Source organism: Octopus bimaculoides, chromosome 11 (assembly GCF_046866305.1).
Source record: "Octopus bimaculoides isolate indiv1 chromosome 11, ASM4686630v1, whole genome shotgun sequence".
NCBI classification, from domain to species: domain Eukaryota; kingdom Metazoa; phylum Mollusca; class Cephalopoda; order Octopoda; family Octopodidae; genus Octopus; species Octopus bimaculoides.
Window position 1 is genome coordinate 18156329 of NC_142938.1, and position 23894 is coordinate 18180222.

Here is a 23894-nt window from a genome sequence, read left to right on the forward strand (position 1 = left end):
ATATATATATATACATATATATATATATACATATATATATATATATATATATATATATATATATATATATATATATATATATATATATATATATGTATATATGTATGTGTGTATTTGTTTGTGTGTCTGTGTTTGTTCCGCCAACATCGCTTGACAACCGATGCTGGTGTGTTTATGTCCCCATAACTTAGCGGTTTGGCAAAAGAGACAGATAGAATAAGTACTAGGCTTACAAAGAATAAGCTCTGGGGTCGATTTGCTTGACTAAAGGTGGTGCTCCAGCATGGCCACTGTCAAATGACTGAAACAAGTAAAAGAAAGAATATGTGAGTGTTATGTGCCTGCTGTAGTTGTATTGTCATTGCTACTGGCTCTGCTGCCACTACCTCTGAGAGTCTCTGTTTGGTCTAACTTGAGGTTGTGTTTAAAGACATGCCCATTAAGTACTCTATGGTATCGGGTGTGGGACCTCATGATTGTGAAGTGGGCTTCTTAAACATTCAGCCATGCCTGCACTCCTGGTATGGCTGCATGTTTGGGAGGTTTACCTTCCTGCTTCATGGTTTCAGGTTCAGTCCCACTGCACAGCATCTTGAGTAGCTGTCTTCTAACTACAGTCTTGGATAGATGAAAGCCATGTGGGAAAACTAATGTGTATACACGCGCGTGTGTGTGTGTGTGTGTGTGTGTGTGTGTGTGTGTGTATGTGTGTGTGTTTTCTCTGTAAATTGCTGAGCTACAAGTAGTGATGTAATTTCTCTTGAAGTATTTTGTTAGATTACCTGTTTTAATGAAACACATGTCTGTACACATATATACACATTTGTGCATGTTTGTGTGGAGGTGTGTTTGTGTGTGAGCATACATGTGTAAGTGTGTGTGTGTGTGCGTGTGTAAGCTTGAGAGGGTGAGGTATGAAAGATTATTTTTCCAGAGATGTGCAGTGATGATGTATTTGTAGTGTTGGAACTCATTATGCTGTTATGTTTCTGACTGGAGGTGTTGAAGAAGTCAGTTGAAAACAACAGATGATTGCATTACTTACCATTCCACCATTAAATTGTTCAGCGTTTCATTTGTTTCCTGCACATGGAATGTAAGTGAAAATGTCTCTGCTACCTGACAGAGAAAACATAACACAAATAAATCGGTAAATAAATGCACTATATGTAAGTATGAATGAATGTATGTGTATATGTATGTGTGTGCATGTATATATATATATATATATGTGTGTGTATACATATATAAATAGAGAGAGAAATAAAGGGGGAGTGAGAGAGAGAGGGGAGAATGAGAAATAGATAGATAGATAGATAGAGAGAGAGAGAGAAAGAGAGAGAGAGAGAGAGAGAGAGAGAGAGAGAGAGAGAGAGAGAGAGAGAGAGAGAGAGAGAGAGAGAATTAGATAAATATGTGCAAATAAAGAGATGGAATATTTAATTTGATTGTCAACAAAATATGACATCACAAGGTTGCATTTACCACAATAGATGCTAAATCAATCATGGGCAAATTGTGGCCTACAGGTCTTTCCAAATGGCATGACTAACAGAAAATTACCTTGAAGTTTTTAGCACCTGATGATGAACCATGTTTCATGCAGCCTGCTTCTCAAGAAAAAGGTTGCCCATGATTATTCTAAATATAAAAGGGTATATTTTGCCCGTGGGGGCGCAATGGCCCAGTGGTTAGGGCAGCGGACTCGTGGTCATAGGATCGCGGTTTCGATTCCCAGACCGGGCGTTGTGAGTGTTTATTGAGCGAAAACACCTAAAAGCTCCACGAGGCTCCGGCAGGGGATGGTGGCGAACCCTGCTGTACTCTTTCACCACAACTTTCTCTCACTCTTTCTTCCTGTTTCTGTTGTACCTGTAATTCAAAGGGTCAGCCTTGTCATACTGTGTCACGCTGAATATCCCCGAGAACTACGTTAAGGGTGCACGTGTCTGTGGAGTGCTCATCCACTTGCAGGTTAATTTCACGAGCAGGCTGTTCCGTTGATCGGATCAACTGGAACGCTCGACGTCGTAAGCGACGGAGTGCCAACAACAATAACACAGGCACACAGCCAATCATTTTGTAAGAGGATACAGTTGTTTAGCAATGGCACTTTTAAGCTCTGAGTTAAATCTCATCAGGTTTGACTGTGAACCCCCAATCCATTTCCCACCCCCAGCAATCTGTTGGGGGCTGATAAAATAAGGACCTGTTACTTATAGGGGTCGATTTCAGTGAGGAAGATTATATTATTGAAGTATGATTTACCTTGCATTTAGCTATGTTGACTGGATGGAATTGTGATTCATAGTCTGATACCGAGAAACCTTTAATTAATTCTGTCTGCACCTGAAATCAATTAAACAAAAACAATGAAAAATAGTAATAGTTTGTTTTTACTACTACTACCACTACCACCACCACCACCACTACTACTACTACTACTACTACTACTACTACTACTACTACTACTACCACTACTACCACCACCACCACTACAACTACTACTACTACTACTATGATGAGGAAAACGACGATGATGGTGGTGGTGGTGGTATCGTTGGAGTCATTGGCATTGTAATCATCATCATCATTTAACATCCTTGTTCTATGCTGGCATGGGTTGGACAGTTCAACAGAATCCGAATGGCCCAAGGACTGCATCATGCTCCACTGTCTATAGCTGGATGCCCTTCCTAAGGCCAGCTACACTACAGTGTGTATTGGATGTTTTTTGTGGCACCAGCACTAGTGGGGTCACCACGCAACTTGCATGACTAGGAACCCTGAGAGAGAGGTGGCTTTGTAGTAAGAGATGAGGGACTAAAGTATGAGGGAAGGGACCAGCTGTATGTGTGTGTATGTACATACACACAAGAACATGCAGATGTTTGTTTTGTGTATCTTCACCTTGATACTGTTTGAGTATCAGTGCATTTATTTGAATCACCTATAAATAATCTGCTTTGTAGCTTGTTGGTGTTGTGAGAATGAAAATATCTAACTTGAAAAACAAGTAAGATGTGGGGCTAGGAAGGACATCTGACCATAGAATACTGCCTCAGTAAGTCTCATCTAACCCATATCAGCATGAAAAAAGTGGATGATGGGAGCTAAACATATATACAGGTATTGACATAGACTAGTATTTAACCCTTTTGTTACTGTATTTATTTTGAGATGCTCTGTCTTTCAATTAATTTTAAATATAACAAAGAATTTAGTAAAATAACTTACTACCAAATCCACTCACAAAGTTTTGGTTGGCCTGAAACTATAGTAAAAGACACTTGCCCAAGGTGTCATGTAGTGAGACTGAGCCATGTGGTTGGGAAGCAAGCTTCTTACCACACAACCACGACTGTACCTTGAAGAGTATATCTTTGATCAGAGGTCTGTTAAAACAAGCTGACTTGGGGCTTGTTAAAAATACTCATCATCATCATCATCATCATCGTTTAACGTCTGCCTTCCATGCTAGCATGGGTTGGACGATTTGACTGAGGACTGGTGAAACCGGATGGCAACACAACACCAGGCTCCAATCTGATTTGGCAGAGTTTCTACAGCTGGATGCCCTTCCTAACGCCAACCACTCAGAGAGTGTAGTGGGTGCTTTTACGTGTCACCCGCACGAAGGCCAGTCAGGCGGTACTGGCAATGGCCACGCTCAAAATGGTGTATTTTATGTGCCACCCGCACAAGAGCCAGTCCAGGGGCACTGGCAATGATCTCGCTCGAAAATCCTACGAAGGCCAGTCAGGCGGTAATGGCAACGGCCACGCTCACAATGGTGTATTTTATATGCCATCCGCACAAGAGCCAGTCCAGGGGCACTGGCAACGATCTCCTATTTTGTTAACTTGCAGTTCTGAGTTCAACTCCTTTCTTTGGTATATAGCTTGGAGAGGGACATATTCATCTTGACTGACTTGTCTGTGTCACAGTTGAATGATCAGTAGGGATGCTCTTTTGACCCAGCAGGTTCTAGGACTTACGACTGATATGATGAGATTAAAAGAAAAAAAAAAAAGAAAATCCAGTTAAGAATTTGGTGCCATGTCTAGACAAGAATGTAGCTTTCCTACCTTCTGGAAAGTAGCATCATTTGGTAGAAATTTGTATGCAAGATTAAGAGCAAGTTGTAGCAATGTCCAAGCTAGTACTTCTGGGAAATTATCCAAGTCTACTTCACCATGGCTGACTCTGTCTCGAAGTCGAGGTCCTTCAGGATATACAAATAAATCATGAAGAAAATCCTGAAATGCAAAAAATTAATTCAGGTCAAATCCTGCAATGGAAGAAACGAGTGGTGGTCTGGGTCAGCATCAATTGGTTCAGTCCCTGGAGAATTTGATGCCCTGCTATGTGTGTAGAGGTTATCATTCTGGGTCTTTTCTTTCATCTGAAGGTAAATAAATGAGATAAAAGCGTTGCAGTTTTTGTGGTTGTTGCTTAGGCTGATGTCAAAGAAAATAACTAATCAGAATATCTTTTATCTTTCACTTCTTTCAGTCACTGGGGCACCATCTCGAAGGGTTGAGTTGAACTAATTGACCCCAGTACTTTTTTCTGTTGGTCTCTTTAGCCAAGCTGCCAAGTTACAGGGACATAAAGAAATCAACACCAGTTGTTAAGCAGTGGTGGGACACAAGCATAAAACACACACACACACACAACAGGCTTCTTTCTGTTTCTGTCTACCGATTCCATTCTCATAGCTTTGGTTGGCTATAGTAGAAGACACTTTCCCAAGCTGTCATGCAGTGGAATTGAACCCAAGACCACATAGTTGGGGAGCAAGCTTCTTAACCATACAGCCAAGCATCTTATATATTTTTTCTTTACTGTAGAGTGATGGTCTAAATATCTTACAGTACTTAGATTAATTATTCTATACCCTGAGTTCAAATCCCATCAGGGATTATCTTTGTCTTTCAACTTTTCATTGACTGACATCAAGGATAGGAAGGCAGTAAGAGCAGTTGATTGACATAACACCATAAATCAGCAGAGCCTGGACACTGAGTAAGAGCACGCAGAATGGTTTTGTCACTGAAACATATCTCAAACAGGCACATTTAATGGCACTTTGTGCCTGTACAGTTTATATTGAACTGATGGCATCCCTGTACTTGATTGGTGCTTATTTTACTGACCCTGAACAGATGAAAGGCAAAGTTGAACTCAGCCTTATTTGAGTTCAGAATGTTAAGAGCTGGAAGAAATGCTGCTTGTCCAATTCACTAACAATTTTGTTGGCTCTCCACCTTAACAACAACAGTAGCAGCAACAAAAACAACAAAAGCAGCAGCAGCAACAGCAGCAACAGCAGCAGCAGCAGCAGCAGCAATACTTACCATCAATGTTGAGCCCAAAATGTGTTTCATATTATTTTCTTCTTCATCAGACAAATATTTCGAAAGAATCTAAAATAAATTTTTAAAAAAAGAGAAAAAGTGAGCATAAGGTGAAAAAAAAGTACATCTTTTATACCAAGACAAAACAATGTACATGATAACACTTCCAATCAATTAAGATCAGAAGCCATGAGAGCCACTGCCTGGTACTGCATCCGGGCATTTATTATTATTATTATTGTTCAGTAGTTTTATTTTTATAACGTGCTTTCACTTCACTACCGAGCGCAGCTCTGTGCGCCTTGGGTATGTGCTGTGGTTTGCTGTGATGCTCTTATGGTTACTGTATTGAAAGTGTTTTGCGTAGGATGTGTGCAGTGCCCAGTAGTGCAATTTTCTGTATGTTATATATATTTGTAAGTCCTGGTGTTTTTGTTATGTATTTGTCTGAATATTTTTTTATCATACCTAAGGCACCTACTATGATAGGAATTGTTTCTGTTTTTAGATTCCACATTCGAGTTACCTCTATTTCCAAGTCTTTGTATTTTGAAAGTTTTTCCATTTCTTTTAGGGAAATTATCTATTATTATTATTATTATTATTATTATTATTATTATTATTATTATTATTATGATTATCATTGTCATTATTATTAAGGCACTGAGCTGGCACACTGGGTAAAATGCTTAGCAGCATTTTGTCCGTCTTTGCATTCTGAGTTCAAATTCTGCTGAGGTTGACTTTTGGGAGTCGATAAAAGAAGTACGAGTTGAACACTGGGGTCAATGTAATCGATTTACCCACTTCCCCTAAACTTATGGGGCCTTGTACTTCTAATTGAAAAGGATATTATTAATACTGTTATAATTATTATCATTAGTAGTACATCATTCTATGAAAAATGATAAAAAGTAAGAAGATAAGGCATCAAGTGAAGAAACCAAGAGTAAAATAACAACATCTTACCTCATTAAGGGTAGTATATAGGACATCTGACTGAAAATGAACAAAAATTAATAATTACTAATTTTATATAACTTACCCACTCCTTCCTCCACAGACTGTTGGGCCCCTGGAATTCCCTCTCTACATATATTTTCCCTACATCTATTGGGCTCCTGGAATTCCCTCTCTACATATATTTTCCTTGCATCCTTTGACTTACCAGTCTTTTCACCACAGACTGTTGGTCATCTGAAATTCCCTCTTTACATTCATTTTTGACAGAGCCATCAAATTGCATCTTTTCAATATGAACATAAACTGTGTTGCTCTCATTAATCTCGGAGTGTTGTGAAGGCCTCTGGACCAAACAAATAATTAAAAAAGTCCAAAATACCTGACTTACTTAGCCTGAGGTCTGTCATGAGCTCTAGGACTCATAAGGCCAAAGCTTAATCCAGGTTTCCACGGTGCCTAAGTGACTGAAGTTACAACGCTCCCTCTCCCTAAACAAGACGCTGGTCTACCGCAAGATTAACAGCCCAGTTAACTGCTGGAACTCATTTACAGCTGTGTGAACTGGAGCAACATCAAATGAAGTGTTTTGACCAAGAATACAAAGCACCGCCTGGTCTAGGAATTGAAACCGTGATTTTGTGATTACGAGTGCAACACTCTAACCACTAGGCCAAGAACCCTCACAAATTAGCAGTAAAATATATCAGTGAAAGAATAAAAGGGAGGAAAACAAAATCCAATCTGCTCTTTTTTTATATTAAAAAATGAACAACAAGTGACAAATGTTACCTCAGCAGTGAGCATCCTGTGGCTGCAGTTATTGGCAGAACAGAATATGCACCTAAGTGCACTTTCAATCTGGGGTAGAAGTAGTACAACAAACCAACCATATCTATAATATACAAGTTGATAAAAAAAGAAAAATCACAACAAGGAAAATGATGATAATGTGGTGGTGCAGTTGGTCATCATAAAGATGATGGTGATGCTGTCAGTGGTGATAATGATGATGGTGACGATGGTGATAACGATGGTAGTAGGAATGGTGTCAGTGGTGATGATGATGGTGATGGGAATGGCGTTGGTCGTGATAATGATGATGTTGGTGGTGGTGATAACGCTGGTGGTGATAATGCTAGTGTTGATAATGCTGGTGGTAGGGGTGGTATTGGGGGCTATGATGATGATGATGATGGTGGTAGTGTCAGTGGGGGATAATGATAATGATGATTTATCCATCTTTGCACCAAACTCTCCTCCTCCTTTTATCACTCCTACTGTGTTTCTGCAACCATTCCATCACAATTCCTTCTGATTCACTGGAATACATAATTGGATACCAGTTTACAAATATTCAAGCTGTATATCAGCTGTATTTTGTCTCATCACTCTTAGGAGAGCCTACAAAGATAATGGACGCTGGGCCTTTCTCCGCCTGAATAAACATTAAAAAAAAAATAGCCTTTATATCTCCAGATAACTTATATTTCTCTTTAAGAAATAGCTAATGTAAAATGTTGATTGGTTGATTTCTTTGATCATGCTTTATATTGTACAGAGAGAGGAGGAGGAGAGAGAGAGTGTAAACGAGAAATATAGAGAGAGTTAACAAAAGAGGTGGAGACATCATCATCATCATCATCATCGTTTAACGTCCGCTTTCCATGCTAGCATGGGTTGGATGATTTGACTGAGGACTGGTGAAACCGGATGGCAACACCAGGCTCCAATCTGATTTGGCAGAGTTTCTACAGCTGGATGCCCTTCCTAACGCCAACCACTCAGAGAGTGTAGTGGGTGCTTTTACGTGTCACCCTCACGAAGGCCAGTCAGGTGGTACTGGCAACGGCCACACTCAAAATGGTGTGTTTTATGTGCCAGCTGCCCAAGAGCCAGTCCAGGGGCACTGGCAACGATCTCGCTCGAAAATCCTACGAAGGCCAGTCAGGCGGTACTGGCAATGGCCACAGAGTGCATATACTCTGTTTGGTAGCAGGCAATGAATAAATGAATGTAAAACTCACACACACACACACACATACACACACAGAGACAAACACAGACACACACATTTTAAAAATCATCTCCGGCTAATTGTTAAGAGGACATTGGTGTTGCCTTGGCGGAGGTTTGCGCACCCTGACTGCTCTTGTTTAATTACTATTACTTTTATTTAGTCTTTTTCTTTGAAATTCCTTTTGAGTTTATTCATTTACTCTCATCTTTTCTTTTATTCTTTTCTTTTAGTTGTTTCATTTATGTGACTGCGGCCATACTGGAGCACTACCTTAAAGGAGTTTTAGTTGAAGTAATTGACCCCAGGACTTATTGTTTGTAAGCCTAGCACTTATTCTATGAGTCTTACTTTTTAGCAGAACCACTAAGCTATGGGGACATAAATACATAAACATCGGTTGTCAAGCAATGGTGGCAGACAAACACAGACATAAAGACACACACACCACCATATACATACATATATATATATATATATATATATATATATATATATATACACACACACACAATGGGCTCCTTTCAGTTTCCATCTCCCAAATCCACTCACAAAGCTTTGGTTGGCCTGAGGCTATACTAAAAGATGACACTTGCCTAAGGTGCCATGCACTGGGACTGAACCCAGAACCATGTAGTTGGGAAACAAGCTTCTTACCACACACCCATGCCTGCACCGCACCTGTTTTTTTTAAAAATTATTCTCTTTGGTTGTCTCCCCCACTCACCCAAATTTCAGTTTATGAAACCATATCAAGTTTATCAGTTTGAATGGAAAACGCACACACGTGTGCAAATCCAAATTTCCATTCTTGATTTCTACAATACTTACTTACCTAGAGTACCCACCCCACCATTAATTATGAATTAATATCAATGTTTAGCACAACATAAAGAAGCAAGACATGCGACAGGTAACTAAAATAGTCAAAAGTTGGCGGTTAGTCCAATGTCTATGTATCTTTAACTCACCTTTGTTGTTGGTAGAGATGAAGGCATTTACTCCATACAACCTGATGTGATGTCGGGATCATAGAAGTATTTCTAAATATATCAGAGTAAAGGTCCTCACTGTTCTTAGACTTATTACCTAACAATAAATGAATAACAAAAATATTACATAAATAACAAAATATTAACCCTTTAGCATTCAAACTTCTCTGTCAAATGTAATATTTATTTATTCACATTGTTTTGAATTAATCATGCATTGCCTTGTTGCTCTGAGATTTTGATGATGTGACTGCTTATTTTTAGAATAACATTGAAGCATTGGTGTGAGAGGCCAGATCTAGCTGATTTGAAAATAAAACAGATAGAACATTTAAATGCTGAAGGGTTAAAAATACATGTTTATTTTTTTAGAGCTTAGTCAGAAGAATTGAACTCACTACCTCATGATTGTGAGCCTGATGCTCTAACCACTGAGCCATGCACTTTCATGCAGCAATGCTTGCACCTATTTAGTTATATAAAAATTATACATACAGGTTTGATCACAACTGGTATAAGAAGACTGGGTGTAAGAGAGATCAGTTGTAATGTATCAGTGAGATGACTGTATTGGCGTAGACATGTAATGCATATGGATGATGACAGATAGGTAAAGATGTGCTAGAATATCTATGTAGAAGGAAGAAATACCAAGGAAAACAGGCAGAAGTAGTGAAAGCTGATCTCAGGATATTGAACCTCACACAGAAAATAACAAAGGAATGCTACAAGTGACAGTATGAAAAACTGGACACCAACGGGGGTCCAGTTTTTTAAGTCTTTGGCTTTTCAGATGTAATCCATACACGTAAATTACACAGAATATATAAAGACAAAATTATCATCAGAAGTTTTGCTCTGCAACTCGGTTGTTTATAAAGCTCACTCACCTGGTAGCAGATGACTTAGTAATTTGATATGGCATGAGAAATCAACAGGTTGTCGGTGTGTGATGGCCACATCGATAGATGACATCACATAGCCAAGACTAGGCGCTAAGACCATCAGGAAGTAGACATATCTTAAGAAAGCAAGAGGAAAAGAAACAAATATAAATAAATGCATAAATAAAATTATATATATTTGGTTACGTTGCATAAACAGGTGCAGGCATGGCTCTGTGGTAAGAAGTTTGCCTCCCAACCACATGGTTCTGGGTTCAGTCTCACTCTGTGGCACCTTGGACAAGTGTCTTCTACTATAGCCCTGGTCCAACAAAAGACTATATTTGGCAGACGGAAACTGAAAGAAGCCTGTTTTATATATACTCTTTTACTTGTTTCAGTCATTTGATTGTGGCCATGCTGGAGCACCGCCTTTAGTCGAGCAAATCGACCCCAGGACTTATTCTTTGGAAGCTTTGTACTTATTCTATTGGTCTCTTTTTGCCCAACCGCTAAGTTACGGGGACGTAAACACACCAGCATCGGTTGTCAAGCGATGTTGGGGGGACAAACACAGACACACAAACACATGCATATATATATATACATATATACAACGGGCTTCTTTCAGTTTCTGTCTACCAAATCCACTCACAAGGCTTTGGTCGGCCCGAGGCTATAGTAGAAGACACTTGCCCAAGATGCCACGCAGTGGGACTGAACCCGGAACCATGTGGTTGGTAAGCAAGCTACTTACCACACAGCCACTCCTACGCCTATATCTATATATATATATATATATATATATATATATATATATATCATCATCATCATCATCGTTTAACGTCCGCTTTCCATGCTAGCATGGGTTGGACGATTTGACTGAGGACTGGTGAAACCGGATGGCAACACCAGGCTCCAATCTAATTTGGCAGAGTTTCTACAGCTGGATGCCCTTCCTAACGCCAACCACTCAGAGAGTTTAGTGGGTGCTTTTACGTGTCACCCGCATGAAAACGGCCACGCTCGAAATGGTGTCTTTTATGTGCCACCTGCACAAGCCAGTCCAGGGGCACTGGCAATGATCTCGCTCGAAAATCCTACGGGAGCCAGTCAGGCGGTACTGGCAACGGCCACGCTCAAAATGGTGCATCTCATGTGCCACCCGCACAAGAGCCAGTCCAGGGGCACTGGCAACGATCCTACTTGGCTTGCCGGGTATATATATATATATATCTATCTTGGGTTGGCAAGAAAGTAATTTCGTTTATTGCAAATAGATAGAGCTATGATTTTTTTGAATGACTTTTGTCCAAAGTTATGATTTTTTCCTTTTGACATTTGATAGCCATTACTTTTAGCTTACTTTAGAAGCAAATTATGCGTAGTTTTGTTTACAGCTGTTAGTTCAGTGTCAATTTTAACATGGAGTGCAAAAACGAACATTTTCGCCATATTTTGCTTTTTGATCAAAGGTGTTCCAGCCATGCTTGACCAGTGGCATTACTAGAACATGTGCTACCTTAGATGGTCCTTGACTTGCCGTCCTCTCTAAGAAAAACACAATATAATACATATTAAAAGTGCCACCTGGAGTATCCTTGTTCCCATTTTGGCTATGTAAATATGACCAACCTATTCTTTTTTATTACTAAAATTACATTTGCAATTTGTCCTTTTTCTTTAAGACATTAGGGTGAAAGTGGAGAAGATTTGGTTCCCACTTTTTGCAGACCAAACAACTATACAGAGGCATTCCCTTGATAAATTGTGATACACTTAAAGACATACATACTGTTTTGGTAACTCTGCTGGGCTGAAGAATCCATGCCATGCAATATTCCTCAGGTTCAAAGATACAGGAGGACCAATACAAGCCTGCAACACTGATATCTGAACATAGACAAAAAATTTGTTGAGTCTCTTTGGATCAGTAGATACATGTATGTATGTATATGTAGCCATATTCTCTCTCCCATTTGTTCTCTTTCTCTAGTTTTTATTTCTTTGTCCCTTTTTCTCTCTTATCTCTTTCTTTTTCTCATGTTGTTTGTTTGGTTCTTTCTCTTTTTCTTTCATTATTTTGTTCTCTCTCCCGTGTTTTTTCTCTTGTTTTCTCATTTTCTCTCTCTCTCATACACACACACACATCATCATCATCGTTTAACGTCCGCTTTCCATGCTAGCATGGGTTGGACGATTTGACTGAGGACTGGTGAAACCGGATGGCAACACCAGGCTCCAATCTGATTTGGCAGAGTTTCTACAGCTGGATGCCCTTCCTAACGCCAACCACTCAGAGAGTGTAGTGGGTGCCTTTACGTGTCACCCGCACGAAGGCCAGTCAGGCGGTACTGGCAACGGCTGTGCTCAAAATGGTGTATATATATATATATATATATATATATATATATATATACACATGTACATATACTTGCTCACTCAAACACACACAAATGCACATGCACACACATGCACATACACACATAGACGTATAAGCACACACGCACACATATACAGACATGCAAGCACACACACACATTCAATTAGCCAATCATATGACTATCCATGTTTGAATAATCACGAGAAATCATTCCCAGTGTTAAGCTCTGTACACCATAGCACTGGAGGATGTGATTTGTGACAGTGTGAAGTGTGAAGAATATTAAGAAAAAAACTACTTACAATAACTTCACCAAAGACTTCTCTCAGCTCATTGGTAAGAAGCAGGTCTTTCAACTTTGCTGGGCACTTTGTCCCTTTCTGCAGATACACCTACAACAATATAATCCAACAAATCACTGAGCTAATGATGAAGCTGCTTCATACTTGAAATAACAGTCAAGTCTACCTCAAATTGCATCCTACCATCTTAAAACTATGGAAAGATACATTAGTTTAGTGGAATCCCCAGGTACACTAAAGTCTGAAATCAGTCCCACAAGTTTTTCAAATCTAACGTGGGAACTGAACCATGTGACTTTTACTTACAATGAAAATGTCAAAAGGATGGAACTTACATCTCCAAGAGATCTTTCCAATTGAGCGGTCACTAGTAACAAAGACAACAAGGAGTTTACTGGACATGTGCCATGAAGTAGTTCAAAACTTTCCAGAAATAACTGTGAAAAGACAAAATGAGACATATATTTAAATTTATTAAAAATATTCAGAGTATATATATATATATATATATATATATATATATATATATATAGCACCCACTACACTCTCTGAGTGGTTGGCATTGGGAAGGGCATCCAGCTGTAGAAACTCTGCCAAATCAGATTGGAGCCTGGTGTAGTCACCTGGTCCACCAGTCCTCAGTCAAATCGTCCAACCCATGCTAGCATGGAAAGCGGACGTTAAACGATGATGATGATGATGATGATATATATATACGTGTGTGTTTGTCTGTGTAAGTCCCCCCCCCCCACTGCTTGACAACTAGTCTTGGTTTGTTTATGTCTTTGTAACTTAGCAGTTTGGCAAAAGAAACTGATAACATAAGTACCAGACTTCAAAATATGTATTGAGATTGATGATTTGTTTGACTGGAATCCTTCAAGGTGGTACCCCAGTATGGCCACAGTCCAATGACTGTAACAAGAAAAAGATAAAACACACACACACACATTATATTTTACAGATTGTTAAATGCCTTTAGCATGAAGTCAGTGAACTTGAAAGATCAGTAAGACGTATGTGACTCTTTAAACTCTTTTGATCCCAATCCACCTGAAACTGCTTCTGGTTTTGTGATATAAAGTACCTGTCTTAAAGGGGTCTAGATTAAAACCTTCCATAAAAATTTCATGATGATAGTGTTTTAAACACCAGTTTCATAAGGACAAAGTTATTTCACTAAATTCATCATTATTTTTTTCAAACTTAAGTGTAACAAAGGCCGCATTTCACCGAACCAAAAACAAAGCACAGTTACAAATAATTGTTAGTGGTGGTGGTGGTGGTGCCACCGCCACCGCCACCAACACCACTGCCATTATCATCATCATACAATTAAAAGAACTTACTTTAGTGTTCCCAGTCCATTTCAAATAGGGTGAGTACTTTTCATTATACTGTGACTGTGTTAATGGACCAAGCTCATTCTGAAGATGTTTAAAACAAGGAGCTAAACACTGTATACTGCTTCTATAGTATTCGGTTGGATCTTCTTTTGCTGATAATACAAAGCAGAGGCAAAGATTATAACTACCTACATATGTGTGAGATTATGTGTGTATGGGTGCATGCATGTTTATATATACATACGCATGTGCATATAATTATAATTACATATACATCTGTGTGTGCATGTGTGTGTGAAACTGTTAATCCAAAAATCTTTTTTTCTCCCATCGTTTTTTTTCCTCTCTCCATTGTTTTCTTTCCTGAAAATTCTGTAAATAATAATAATAATAATGATAATAATTATAAGCTTAAAGCTTATAAGCATTCACTGTGTATTAGATGAAGAAAATAATCTAATGCCTACTTTTTTCTATCGAGGGCTTATATGCCCCAATATTAGATTATATTCTTTAGCCAATACATGGTGAATACTTATAATAATTATTATTTACAGAAGTGTTAAAGAAACCAATGCCTTGTGAGTGGATTTGGTAGATGGAAACTGAAAGAAGCCCATTGTATATGTATATATATATATATATATATATATATATATATATATACATACACGACAGGCTTCTTCCAGTTTCCATCTACTGAATCCACTCACAAGGCTTTGGTCGGCTAGAGGCTAGAGTACACACTTGCCCAAGGTGCCATGCAGTGGGGCTGAACCTGGAACCATGTGGTTGGGAAGCAAGCTTCTTACCACACAGCCATGCCTGCACCTATATGTTCAACTGGTGTTTGTTTGTTTATGTCTCCAGAACTTAATGGTTTGGCAAAAAAGACCAACAGAATAAGTACTAAGCTTAAAAGAACAAGTTTGGGGGTCGATTTGTTTGATTTAAAGTTCTGCAAGGCAGTGCTCCAGAATGGCCACAGTCTAATGACTGAAACAAGTGAAAGAATAAAAGAACAAAATAAAATATATATAACTGTTATTTAATGACCAAAAAGATCTGAAGCAATGATTTGCAAAGAAAATAAATCTTCTACTTACAAGCAGGCAAAATCTTGGCAAGGTAATTCCAATCAATAAAGCCATTATTTAGTAGACATCTGTTCTCTGGGAAATCACTAACGCCTAAGTCACATATGACACTGAACACATTTGCAGACAGGAAACTTTTCATGGAAGTCACATCATATTCCTCTCTTGAAGCCATTTCTGTGGAAGTAATTTCAGAAATTACATTCATACAGTTAATGCAAATAATAATCCCCATGAATACAGATATTGGTTTCAAATCTTGGTACAAGGACAGAAAAGTTCAAGGGAGGGGGGCTAAGTCAATTATATCAACCCCAGGGATCAATAGATACTTATTCTATTGACCTTATAAAGATGAAAGGCAAAGTGGACTTCAGTGGAATTTGGGCGATCTTACAGTACGAGTCCTAAATATCGGCCTTTTTCGTAAAAAGTGTCTTCGGTGATCTTTACCAAAAATTGGCCTTTTCCATAAAAAGTGTTGGAGAGAAACAGGGAAACGACGTCATAAAAGTGAAAGACATACAGAGAGCGCGATTTATTTTGAAGGGTATAGGGTTAGGGTTAGGGGATTCCATCCCTAACCGTAACCCTAACCCTAACCCTGATACTAAAACCCTAACCCTGACACTAAAACCCTAACCCTAACACCGTAGTGAAGATCGTGCGGGTGCTACGGAAAAGGGCGATCTTTGGTAAAGATCGCCGAATTTAGAACATAAAGACAGATGAAATATCACTAAGCATTTCGCTTGGTTTGTTAATGATTGTTAGTTCGACACCTTCGTATGAATACAAATACAAAATTCGAAAACTAGCAGACGGGCAGACCAGGAGTGGACAGGGCATGCCACTGATGAAATTGTGATTGGTGATGAAAGGATTCTGACAAACTTAGCTGATGGACAGATCAAATGGTTAATCCTTTAGCATTTAAACTGGCCATATCAGGCCCAAATAGTCTATGTGTTTTATGTTTAAACTGACCAAATTTAGCCTCTCACACCTATCACATCAATGAAATCTAGAAGCAGCAAGGTAATGCAGGATTAATTCAAACCAATTTGTTTGTTGTTGGCACTCTGTCGCTTACGACGTTGAGGGTTCCAGTTGAGGGAATCGAAACCACGATCCTGTGACCGCGAGTCCGCAGCCCTAACCACTGGGCCAGTGCGCCTCCACCAAACCAATTTGAATAAATAAGCATTATGCTTGACAAAATAATCTGAATGCTAATGGGTTAATGAAACAATCAAGTAGTTAATTAGTTAAATGGTTAGCTAGTTGATTAACAATAATAATAATAAAAGAAGTGGAACAGAATTGGTGCATGTGTTTGTAAATGGTGTAACAACCCTTCCAAGATCCAATAAAAAAATAAAAACATAATTATTAACAAGATATATGTCTTCAGCATATTTTTAGAATTTTATATATTAGTAGTAAGGCTTTTGTTAACCATCATCATCATCATCATCGTTTAACGTCCACTTTCCATGCTAGCATGGGTTGGACGATTTGACTGAGGACTGGTGAAACCGGATGGCAACACCAGGCTCCAATCTAAATTTGGCAGAGTTTCTACAGCTGGATAATTTCCTTTCCATTTTAAAAGTTCCTCTTTAAGGCACAAGCCTGAGAAAGGTTTATTGTACAAGACCAGCAATTCTCCATGTATGCAAATCTTTCCTCTCCATGCCATCAAATTTTCATTTAGCAAAGAATGGCTGGCTGGTTGGCTGGATACATACATACATACATATACAGTATATATATAGTGCTCGCGTTGTGTAGGGCTGACCGTGTGAATTTTCCGAGCCCTCTCCCCACCCCACCCCGTTTGCCAGCGCGCATTTTTTCCTTCATATTTGTTTAATATACGGTGCACTTCAACTACTACACTATTTTTTTTTTCAATTTTTCCACCGGGTGTGGATCTATATAAAAACCGTCATGGCTGTGTGGTAAGTATGAAAAATTCTTGATTCTGTAATTTGATTATTTGACTGCTAGCGCATAAAGTATACAAGCAGCCCTGAAAAAAAACTTTGTGATCAAAGTGGCCCTCAATGTAATTCGAGTTGGCCAGGCCTGCTCTACATGGTGGCTTGATCTGCTAGAAATATCAACTAAATCTCCCTTCAGTTACGCTCTTACAAACGAGGACACAAAATGACGCAATCAGATACCAAAATTTCATGACTGGAATCCTATTGATCATAGGTTTGCTCACCCAAGATTGATCAGAGGCTAAACAACAACAACAACATAAAGTATTTTTTACTTTTGTGGAGTAGGGATCATATTCAACGGCTTCAGTTGTTGAGATATTCGCATAAATGTTTTACACGTGTGTATTCATCAATCCACACTTATATACAGAAAGATCATAAACTTTCAGGATAAATTATCGAAAATACATACACAGATGTATATTCAATAACATACAGTAACTATGTGTTTAAAATATGGGCAACAGTTTTAAGAATGGAATAAAATTTATAGAGAACGAGGGGGTTTACCGTCGAATTAATTTCAAAATATAGACATCGTCTGTCAGAGGTTGGTGGAACAGAGTTATTTCCCTTCGTTCAAATTGATTTCACATCATGTTACAAATATTTATTTGTTTATGACAACCGGCTGAGTCATGTACAATCCATATTCCTTATTTTTTAATGTTCAACGAAGACATCAAGTTTCATTTCTATGTGTACGATAAAATGCTATATAAAATCGTTTATAAAGTAGTTTATGTAAAAATAAAAGCACAGAATTAGGCTAAATATATAAAAAGCGCAGAATTAGGGTAAATATATAAATATTAGGGTAAATATATATAAAAAAACTAGAATATTTTTGAAAAATATGTCAGATTCGTAATTTCCGTTCTGTGTAACAGGTATACAGAAAAGAAAGTGGGGGTGGGGAATGACGAAAAAAAACCCCCTTCAAATTCCTTGCCTTTTCCCGTCCCAATGAAGCTGAGACAGTTTTATGACAACAGTTCATTTATTACATTTATTATCGACGACTGATCCTCTTTTATTTTTATGAATAAAAACATTTTCAAACGATTTCTAAATAAAACTCACTGAAGTCCATGCCATTAGGGAGGACAACCATGTCGCTTTGCTGTACTTCCGGTTGTATACAATTTTTTTTGTGATTAATTATTCAATTATGTTGTTTTAAAATCCTGCACTTCCGAAATTATGCACATATCATAATTAAAATATATGTGTTATTATGATACATAAATACTTATAAAATACAATATAAAAAAGCAAATACAAATTTAATTCTAGTCACTTTAGTATATCAATATGCAAATAAGGTCAGCCAATATAACTAATACAAGATGTGTAGAGGTATATATAACCTGCTAAAGATCGTAGTTAATAGGAGTTCCTTTAAGACTTGCTTTCTGGTTACAAACGGAGATGAACCTATCTCATTATCACCGGAGGGAAAGTCCCCAGACCGAGCGTAGAGATTACTGATTTGAGGAATCGTTCCTAACCTATCAGCTGTCTCCCGTTGATGCAATGACGCCATTTGGCGGAGCTGGGAGTTGTTGGTAGGTATTTTCGTCAAAGTCCAAGATCGATGCAAGTAGCACTTTAGTGTTAACTGAATGGGGAATACTCTGAAGGAATTGCTATTTTTTTTTAAAACAATTCCAAAGCGTTCCTAGAGAATAGTCAGATATTATCTAGTATGCCAAAAGCCCTAATTTCTTTTCTCTCTTTTCTCTTTTACTTGTTTCAGTCGTTTGACTGCGGCCATGCTAGAGCACCGCCTTTAGTCGAGCAAATCGACCCCAGGACTTATTCTTTGGACGCCTAGTACTTATTCTATCGGTCTCTTTTGCCGAACCGCTAAGTTACGGGGACGTAAACACACCACCATCGGTTGTCAAGCGATGTTGGGGGGGGGGACAAACATATACACGCACATACATATATATATATACATATATACGACAGGCTTCTTTCAGTTTCCATCTACCAAATCCACTCACAAGGCTCTGGTCGGCCCAAGGCTATAGTAGAAGATACTTGCACAAGGTGCCACGCAGTGGGAATGAACCCGGAACCATGTGGTTGGTAAGCAAGCTACTTACCACACAGCCACTCCTGTGCCTTTGTTGTGTATATTTTAAGCATTAAAAAAAATCTTTTACTTGTTTCAGTCTGCGGCCATACTGGGGCACTGCCTTGAAGAAATTTTAGTTGAATGAATCGACTCCAGTACTTATTTTTGTTTTTTTTTCTTAAAGCCTGGTGGTGGGGGACAAACACTGTCACAAAGACACACACACGCGCATTTGCATGCACTATTTAGTTGAACACCACTTGAGGTTTATTCTCAGAGTATTTAGAGAGGAGTAGAGACACGAGGATCAGGAAATCACTGAAGAGGTCACAGAATTTGTGACGAAAGAACTCTGATAGTAAAGTGAAGATTTTCAGATTTTATGTTTAGCATAGTTTTGAAGAATCATAAACATAGGTGTAGGAGTGACTGTGTGGTAAGTAGCTTGCTTACCAACCACATGTCTCTGGGTTCAGTCCCACTGCGTGGCACCTTGGACAAGTGACTTCTACTATAGCTTCGGGCCGACCAAAGCCTTGTGAGTGGATTTGGTAGACGGAAACTGAAAGAAGCCAATTGTATATATGTATATATATATATGTATGTATGTATGTGTGTGTGTGTGTGTGTGTGTGTGTGTGTGTGTGTGTGTATGTTTGTGTGTCTGTGTTTGTCCCCCCAACATCGCTTGACAACCGATGCTGGTGTGTTTATGTCCCCGTAACTTAGCGGTTCGGCAAAAGAGACCAATAGAATAAGTACTAGGCTTACAAAGAATAAGTCCCGGGGTCGATTTGCTCGACTAAAGGCAGTGCTCCAGCATGGCCACAGTCAAATGATTGAAACAAGTAAAAGAGTATACAGCTGAAAAAAAAAAAAAAATTCTTTTTGAAAAGGCACAGACTTAAGAAGCTCACTTCGCAACCACATGGTTTTGATTTCAATCCCACTGTTCAGCATGTTGGGCAAGTATCTTCTGCTATAGCTCTGGGCTGACCAATACCTTGTGAGTGGATTTGTTAGAAGGAAACTATTTGGAAGCCTCTCTATGTGTGCATATATTTGTCCCCCCCGCATCCAGCTTGGCAACTGATGTTGGTTTCTTTTATCCTTTAACTTCTGCTTGTTTCAGTTATTAAACTGTGGCCATGCTGTGGCACCACCTTTAGTCGAACATATTGACTTCAGTACTTATTTTTTGTGAAGTCTGGTACTTATTCTATCGGATCTCTTTTGAGTTTCGATTCCCAGACCGGGCGTTGTGAGTGTTTATTGAGTGAAAAAACCTAAGCTCCACGAGGCTCCGGCAGGGGGTGGTGGCGACCCCCGTTGTACTCTTTCATCCCAACTTTCTCTCACTCTTTCTTCCTGTTTCTTGAGTAACGCTGCAATGGACTGGCATCCCATCCAGCTGGGGGGAACAAATACGCCATAGAAACCGGGAAACAGGGTCCATGAGCCTGGCTAGGCTTTGAAAGGGTGAAAAAAAGAGAAAAAAAAAAAAATTGAGCCATTATCATCCCAGTGTAGTGCCTTGGTCATGCAGTCCTATCTCTGTCTATATTCCTTCTGTTCCAAAGGACTACAAGAACTTTTTATGTGCATAATGGATTCCTCTTTCTCATATCATACTCTGCTCTCTGCACTTTTCATGGATTTGTCTATTTTGGCTTTTATGATATCCATCCCCAAAGTGGAGGCGCAATGGCCCAGTGGTTAGGGCAGTGGACTCACGGTCATAGGATCATGGTTTCAATTCCCAGACCAGGCGTTGTGAGTGTTTATTGAGCGGAAACACCGAAAGCTCCACGAGGCTCCGGCAGGGGATGGTGGCAAACCCTGCTGTACTCTTTCACCATAGCTTTCTCTCACTCTTTGTTCCTGTTTCTGTTGTGCCTGTAATTCAAAGGGTCAGCCTTGTCACACTGTGTCACGTTGAATATCCCCGAGAACTACGTTAAGGGTAAACGTGTCTGTGGAGTGCTCAGCCACTTGCACATTAATTTCACGAGCAGGCTGTTCTGTTGATCGGATCAACTGGAACCCTCGACGTCGTAAGCAACAGAGTACCAACAACAATGATATTCATCCCCAACAACTGGCTTTGAGCAGCTATTATGAATCTTTCAGTTTCTTTCTTAAGGTCTGTTATTACTATTATCAAGGCAGCAAGCTGGCAAAATGCTTAGCGGTAGTTCGTCTATCACTACGTTCTGAGTTCAAATTCCGCTAAGGTCGACTTTGCTTATCATCCTTTCGGAGTCAATTAAATAAGTACTAGTTACACACTGGGGTAGATGTGATCGACTTAATCCCTTCCCTCAAATTTGGGGCCTCGTGCTTCCAGTAGAAAGAATTATTATTATTATTATTATTATTATTATTATTATTATTAAGGTGGCGAGCTGGCAGCATTGTTAGCATGCTGGGTGAAATGCTTGGCAGTATTTCATCCGTCTTCACGTTCTGAGCTCAAATTCTGCCAAGGTCGACTTTGCTTTTAACATTTCAGGGTTGATAAAAATAAGTATTAGTGAAACACTGGGCTTGATGTAATTTACCAGTCCCCTTCCCCTAAAACTTCAGGCCTTGTGCTCATAGTAGAAAGAATTATTATTATTATTATTATTATTATTATTATTATTATTATTATTATTATTATAAAGGCGGTGAGCTGGCAGAATCGTTAAAATGCCGGGCGAAATGCTTAATGGTATTTCGTCTGTCGCTGCGCTGTGAGTTCAAATTCCGCAGAGGCCAACTTTGCCTTTCATCCTTCCAGGCTCGATAAATCAAATACCAGTTGAGTACTGGGGTCGATGTAATCAACTATCCCCTTCCCCCAAATTTCAGGACTTGTGTGCCTATAGTAGAAAGGATTATTATTAGTAAGGTGGAGAGTTCGCACAATCATTAGCATCCTGAGTAAAATGCTTAGTGGTATGTTGTCTGTCATTACATTTTGAGTCCAAATGCTTTCAAAGAGTTCAAAGAAAGGATTATTATTATTATTATTATTATTTTAATGTTCACTTTTCCATGCTTTCATGGGTCAGACAGACAGAGTTTACTTAGGCAAATGCCCTTCCTGTCACTAATCCTTACCTGTTTCCAAAGAAAGTAATATTCCTCCATGGCCAGAGATGATTTCACAGAATATTAGAAACACACTGCTTGTGTGACAATGACATTCATTTACATTGATCATGCAACATCAAGGCGAGAGACAAGGAGACAAATATATACACACTCACATTCACATACATATGCACATGTACATATGACAAACTTGTAGCTTCTGTCAACCAAATCCACTTTCAAGATTTTGGTCAGACCAGGGGGCTATGGTAGTTCTACACCTACCCTGGGTGCTATGCAATGGGACTGAACTCTGAACCATATAGTTCAGAAGCAAACTTCTTAACCACACAGCTACAATTGCACTTATCATACTGAATAAATAATAAATACTGTCAACCTTTCATTTTTATGCTTCACAATTTAAATATTCTGCTAATTTGCTTTTATTCATCCTTACAGTATGCAACAGTGGAGGCGCAATGGCCCAGTGGTTAGGGCAGCAGACTCGCGGTCATAGGATCGCGGTTTCAATTCCCAGACCGGGTGTTGTGAGTGTTTATTGAGCGAAAACACTGAAAGCTCCATGAGGCTCCGACAGGGGTTGGTGGCAAACCCTGCTGTACACTTTCACCACAACTTTCTCTCATTCTTACTTCCTATTTTCTGTTGTGCCTGTAATTCAAAGGGTCAGCCTTGTCACACTGTGTCACGCTGAATATCCCCGAGAACTACGTTAAAGGTACACGTGTCTGTGGAGTGCTCAGCCACTTGCATGTTAATTTCACGAGCAGGCTGTTCCGTTGATAGGATCAACTGGAACCCTCGACGTCGTAAGCGACGGAGTGCCAACAACAACAGTATGCAGCACTCAATTCGAATTCCCTAGTATTGATTTCTCTTTTAATTCAGTCACATTACTCAACCTGCCCCAACTGCTCCTCTACCTCTACACAGGCCTTGTTTTTCTCTAAAAGCATTTCTTAACATCACTCATCCACAATATTTCTCTTTCTTCAATCATAGTTATAAATTACCAACACCAATCATTACTAAAAGATTTTTGTTCTTTAAATTGTGACTTATGCATATATTCGTCTTCAACATTCAGCTACTTCATTTCTCTTTGCAGATTGTGAACACACAGACACCACAGTAGTGATGCCACATGCTAGAAACAGCAGTTACGCAATCCAGAAATACATGCAGAGTGTCTTAGGAAACAAGATCATCTATGATTTTCTTAACATTCCATTGTCCCAAATATTTCACTTCCTGCAGTCATTGTTACAAGAAACAATTCTACTGATAACAAAAACATTTCACTATTCTCACAGCTTTTGGACAAATGAATTGTAAATAAAATTCTTTTTTCTT

At 39.0% G+C, this 23894-nt stretch overlaps 1 protein-coding gene and 1 non-coding gene across 6 annotated transcripts in view; one reads left to right on the forward strand and one right to left on the reverse strand.

Moving 5' to 3' along the window:
* The window catches only part of LOC106875224 (endoplasmic reticulum membrane-associated RNA degradation protein), a 41129-nt gene extending 22641 nt beyond the window's left edge, over positions 1-18488 (reverse strand). Inside the window, exons 1-14 of one of the 5 annotated variants that reach the window (XM_014923277.3) lie at positions 18437-18488; positions 15351-15518; positions 14248-14396; positions 13234-13335; positions 12899-12988; positions 12009-12106; positions 10220-10350; positions 9309-9426; positions 7113-7215; positions 6330-6359; positions 5361-5429; positions 4089-4259; positions 2269-2349; positions 1046-1119 (exon numbers count right to left, since the gene is read on the reverse strand). In XM_014923277.3, the coding sequence (XP_014778763.1) occupies positions 1046-1119; positions 2269-2349; positions 4089-4259; positions 5361-5429; positions 6330-6359; positions 7113-7215; positions 9309-9426; positions 10220-10350; positions 12009-12106; positions 12899-12988; positions 13234-13335; positions 14248-14396; positions 15351-15518; positions 18437-18467 (1415 nt within the window). In that variant the 5' untranslated portion in view covers positions 18468-18488. Of the gene's footprint in view, positions 1-1045; positions 1120-2268; positions 2350-4088; positions 4260-5360; positions 5430-6329; positions 6360-7112; positions 7216-9308; positions 9427-10219; positions 10351-12008; positions 12107-12898; positions 12989-13233; positions 13336-14247; positions 14397-15350; positions 17513-17863; positions 18242-18436 lie in introns of those variants that run through there. The other 4 variants (XM_014923279.3, XM_089359600.1, XM_014923276.3 and 1 more) reach the window with 4 other exon arrangements.
* Positions 18489-18746: 258 nt separating this feature from the next.
* On the forward strand, positions 18747-19001 carry LOC149133198 (RNase MRP). Its single transcript, XR_016243782.1, has one exon.
* The last annotated feature ends 4893 nt before the right edge of the window (positions 19002-23894 follow it).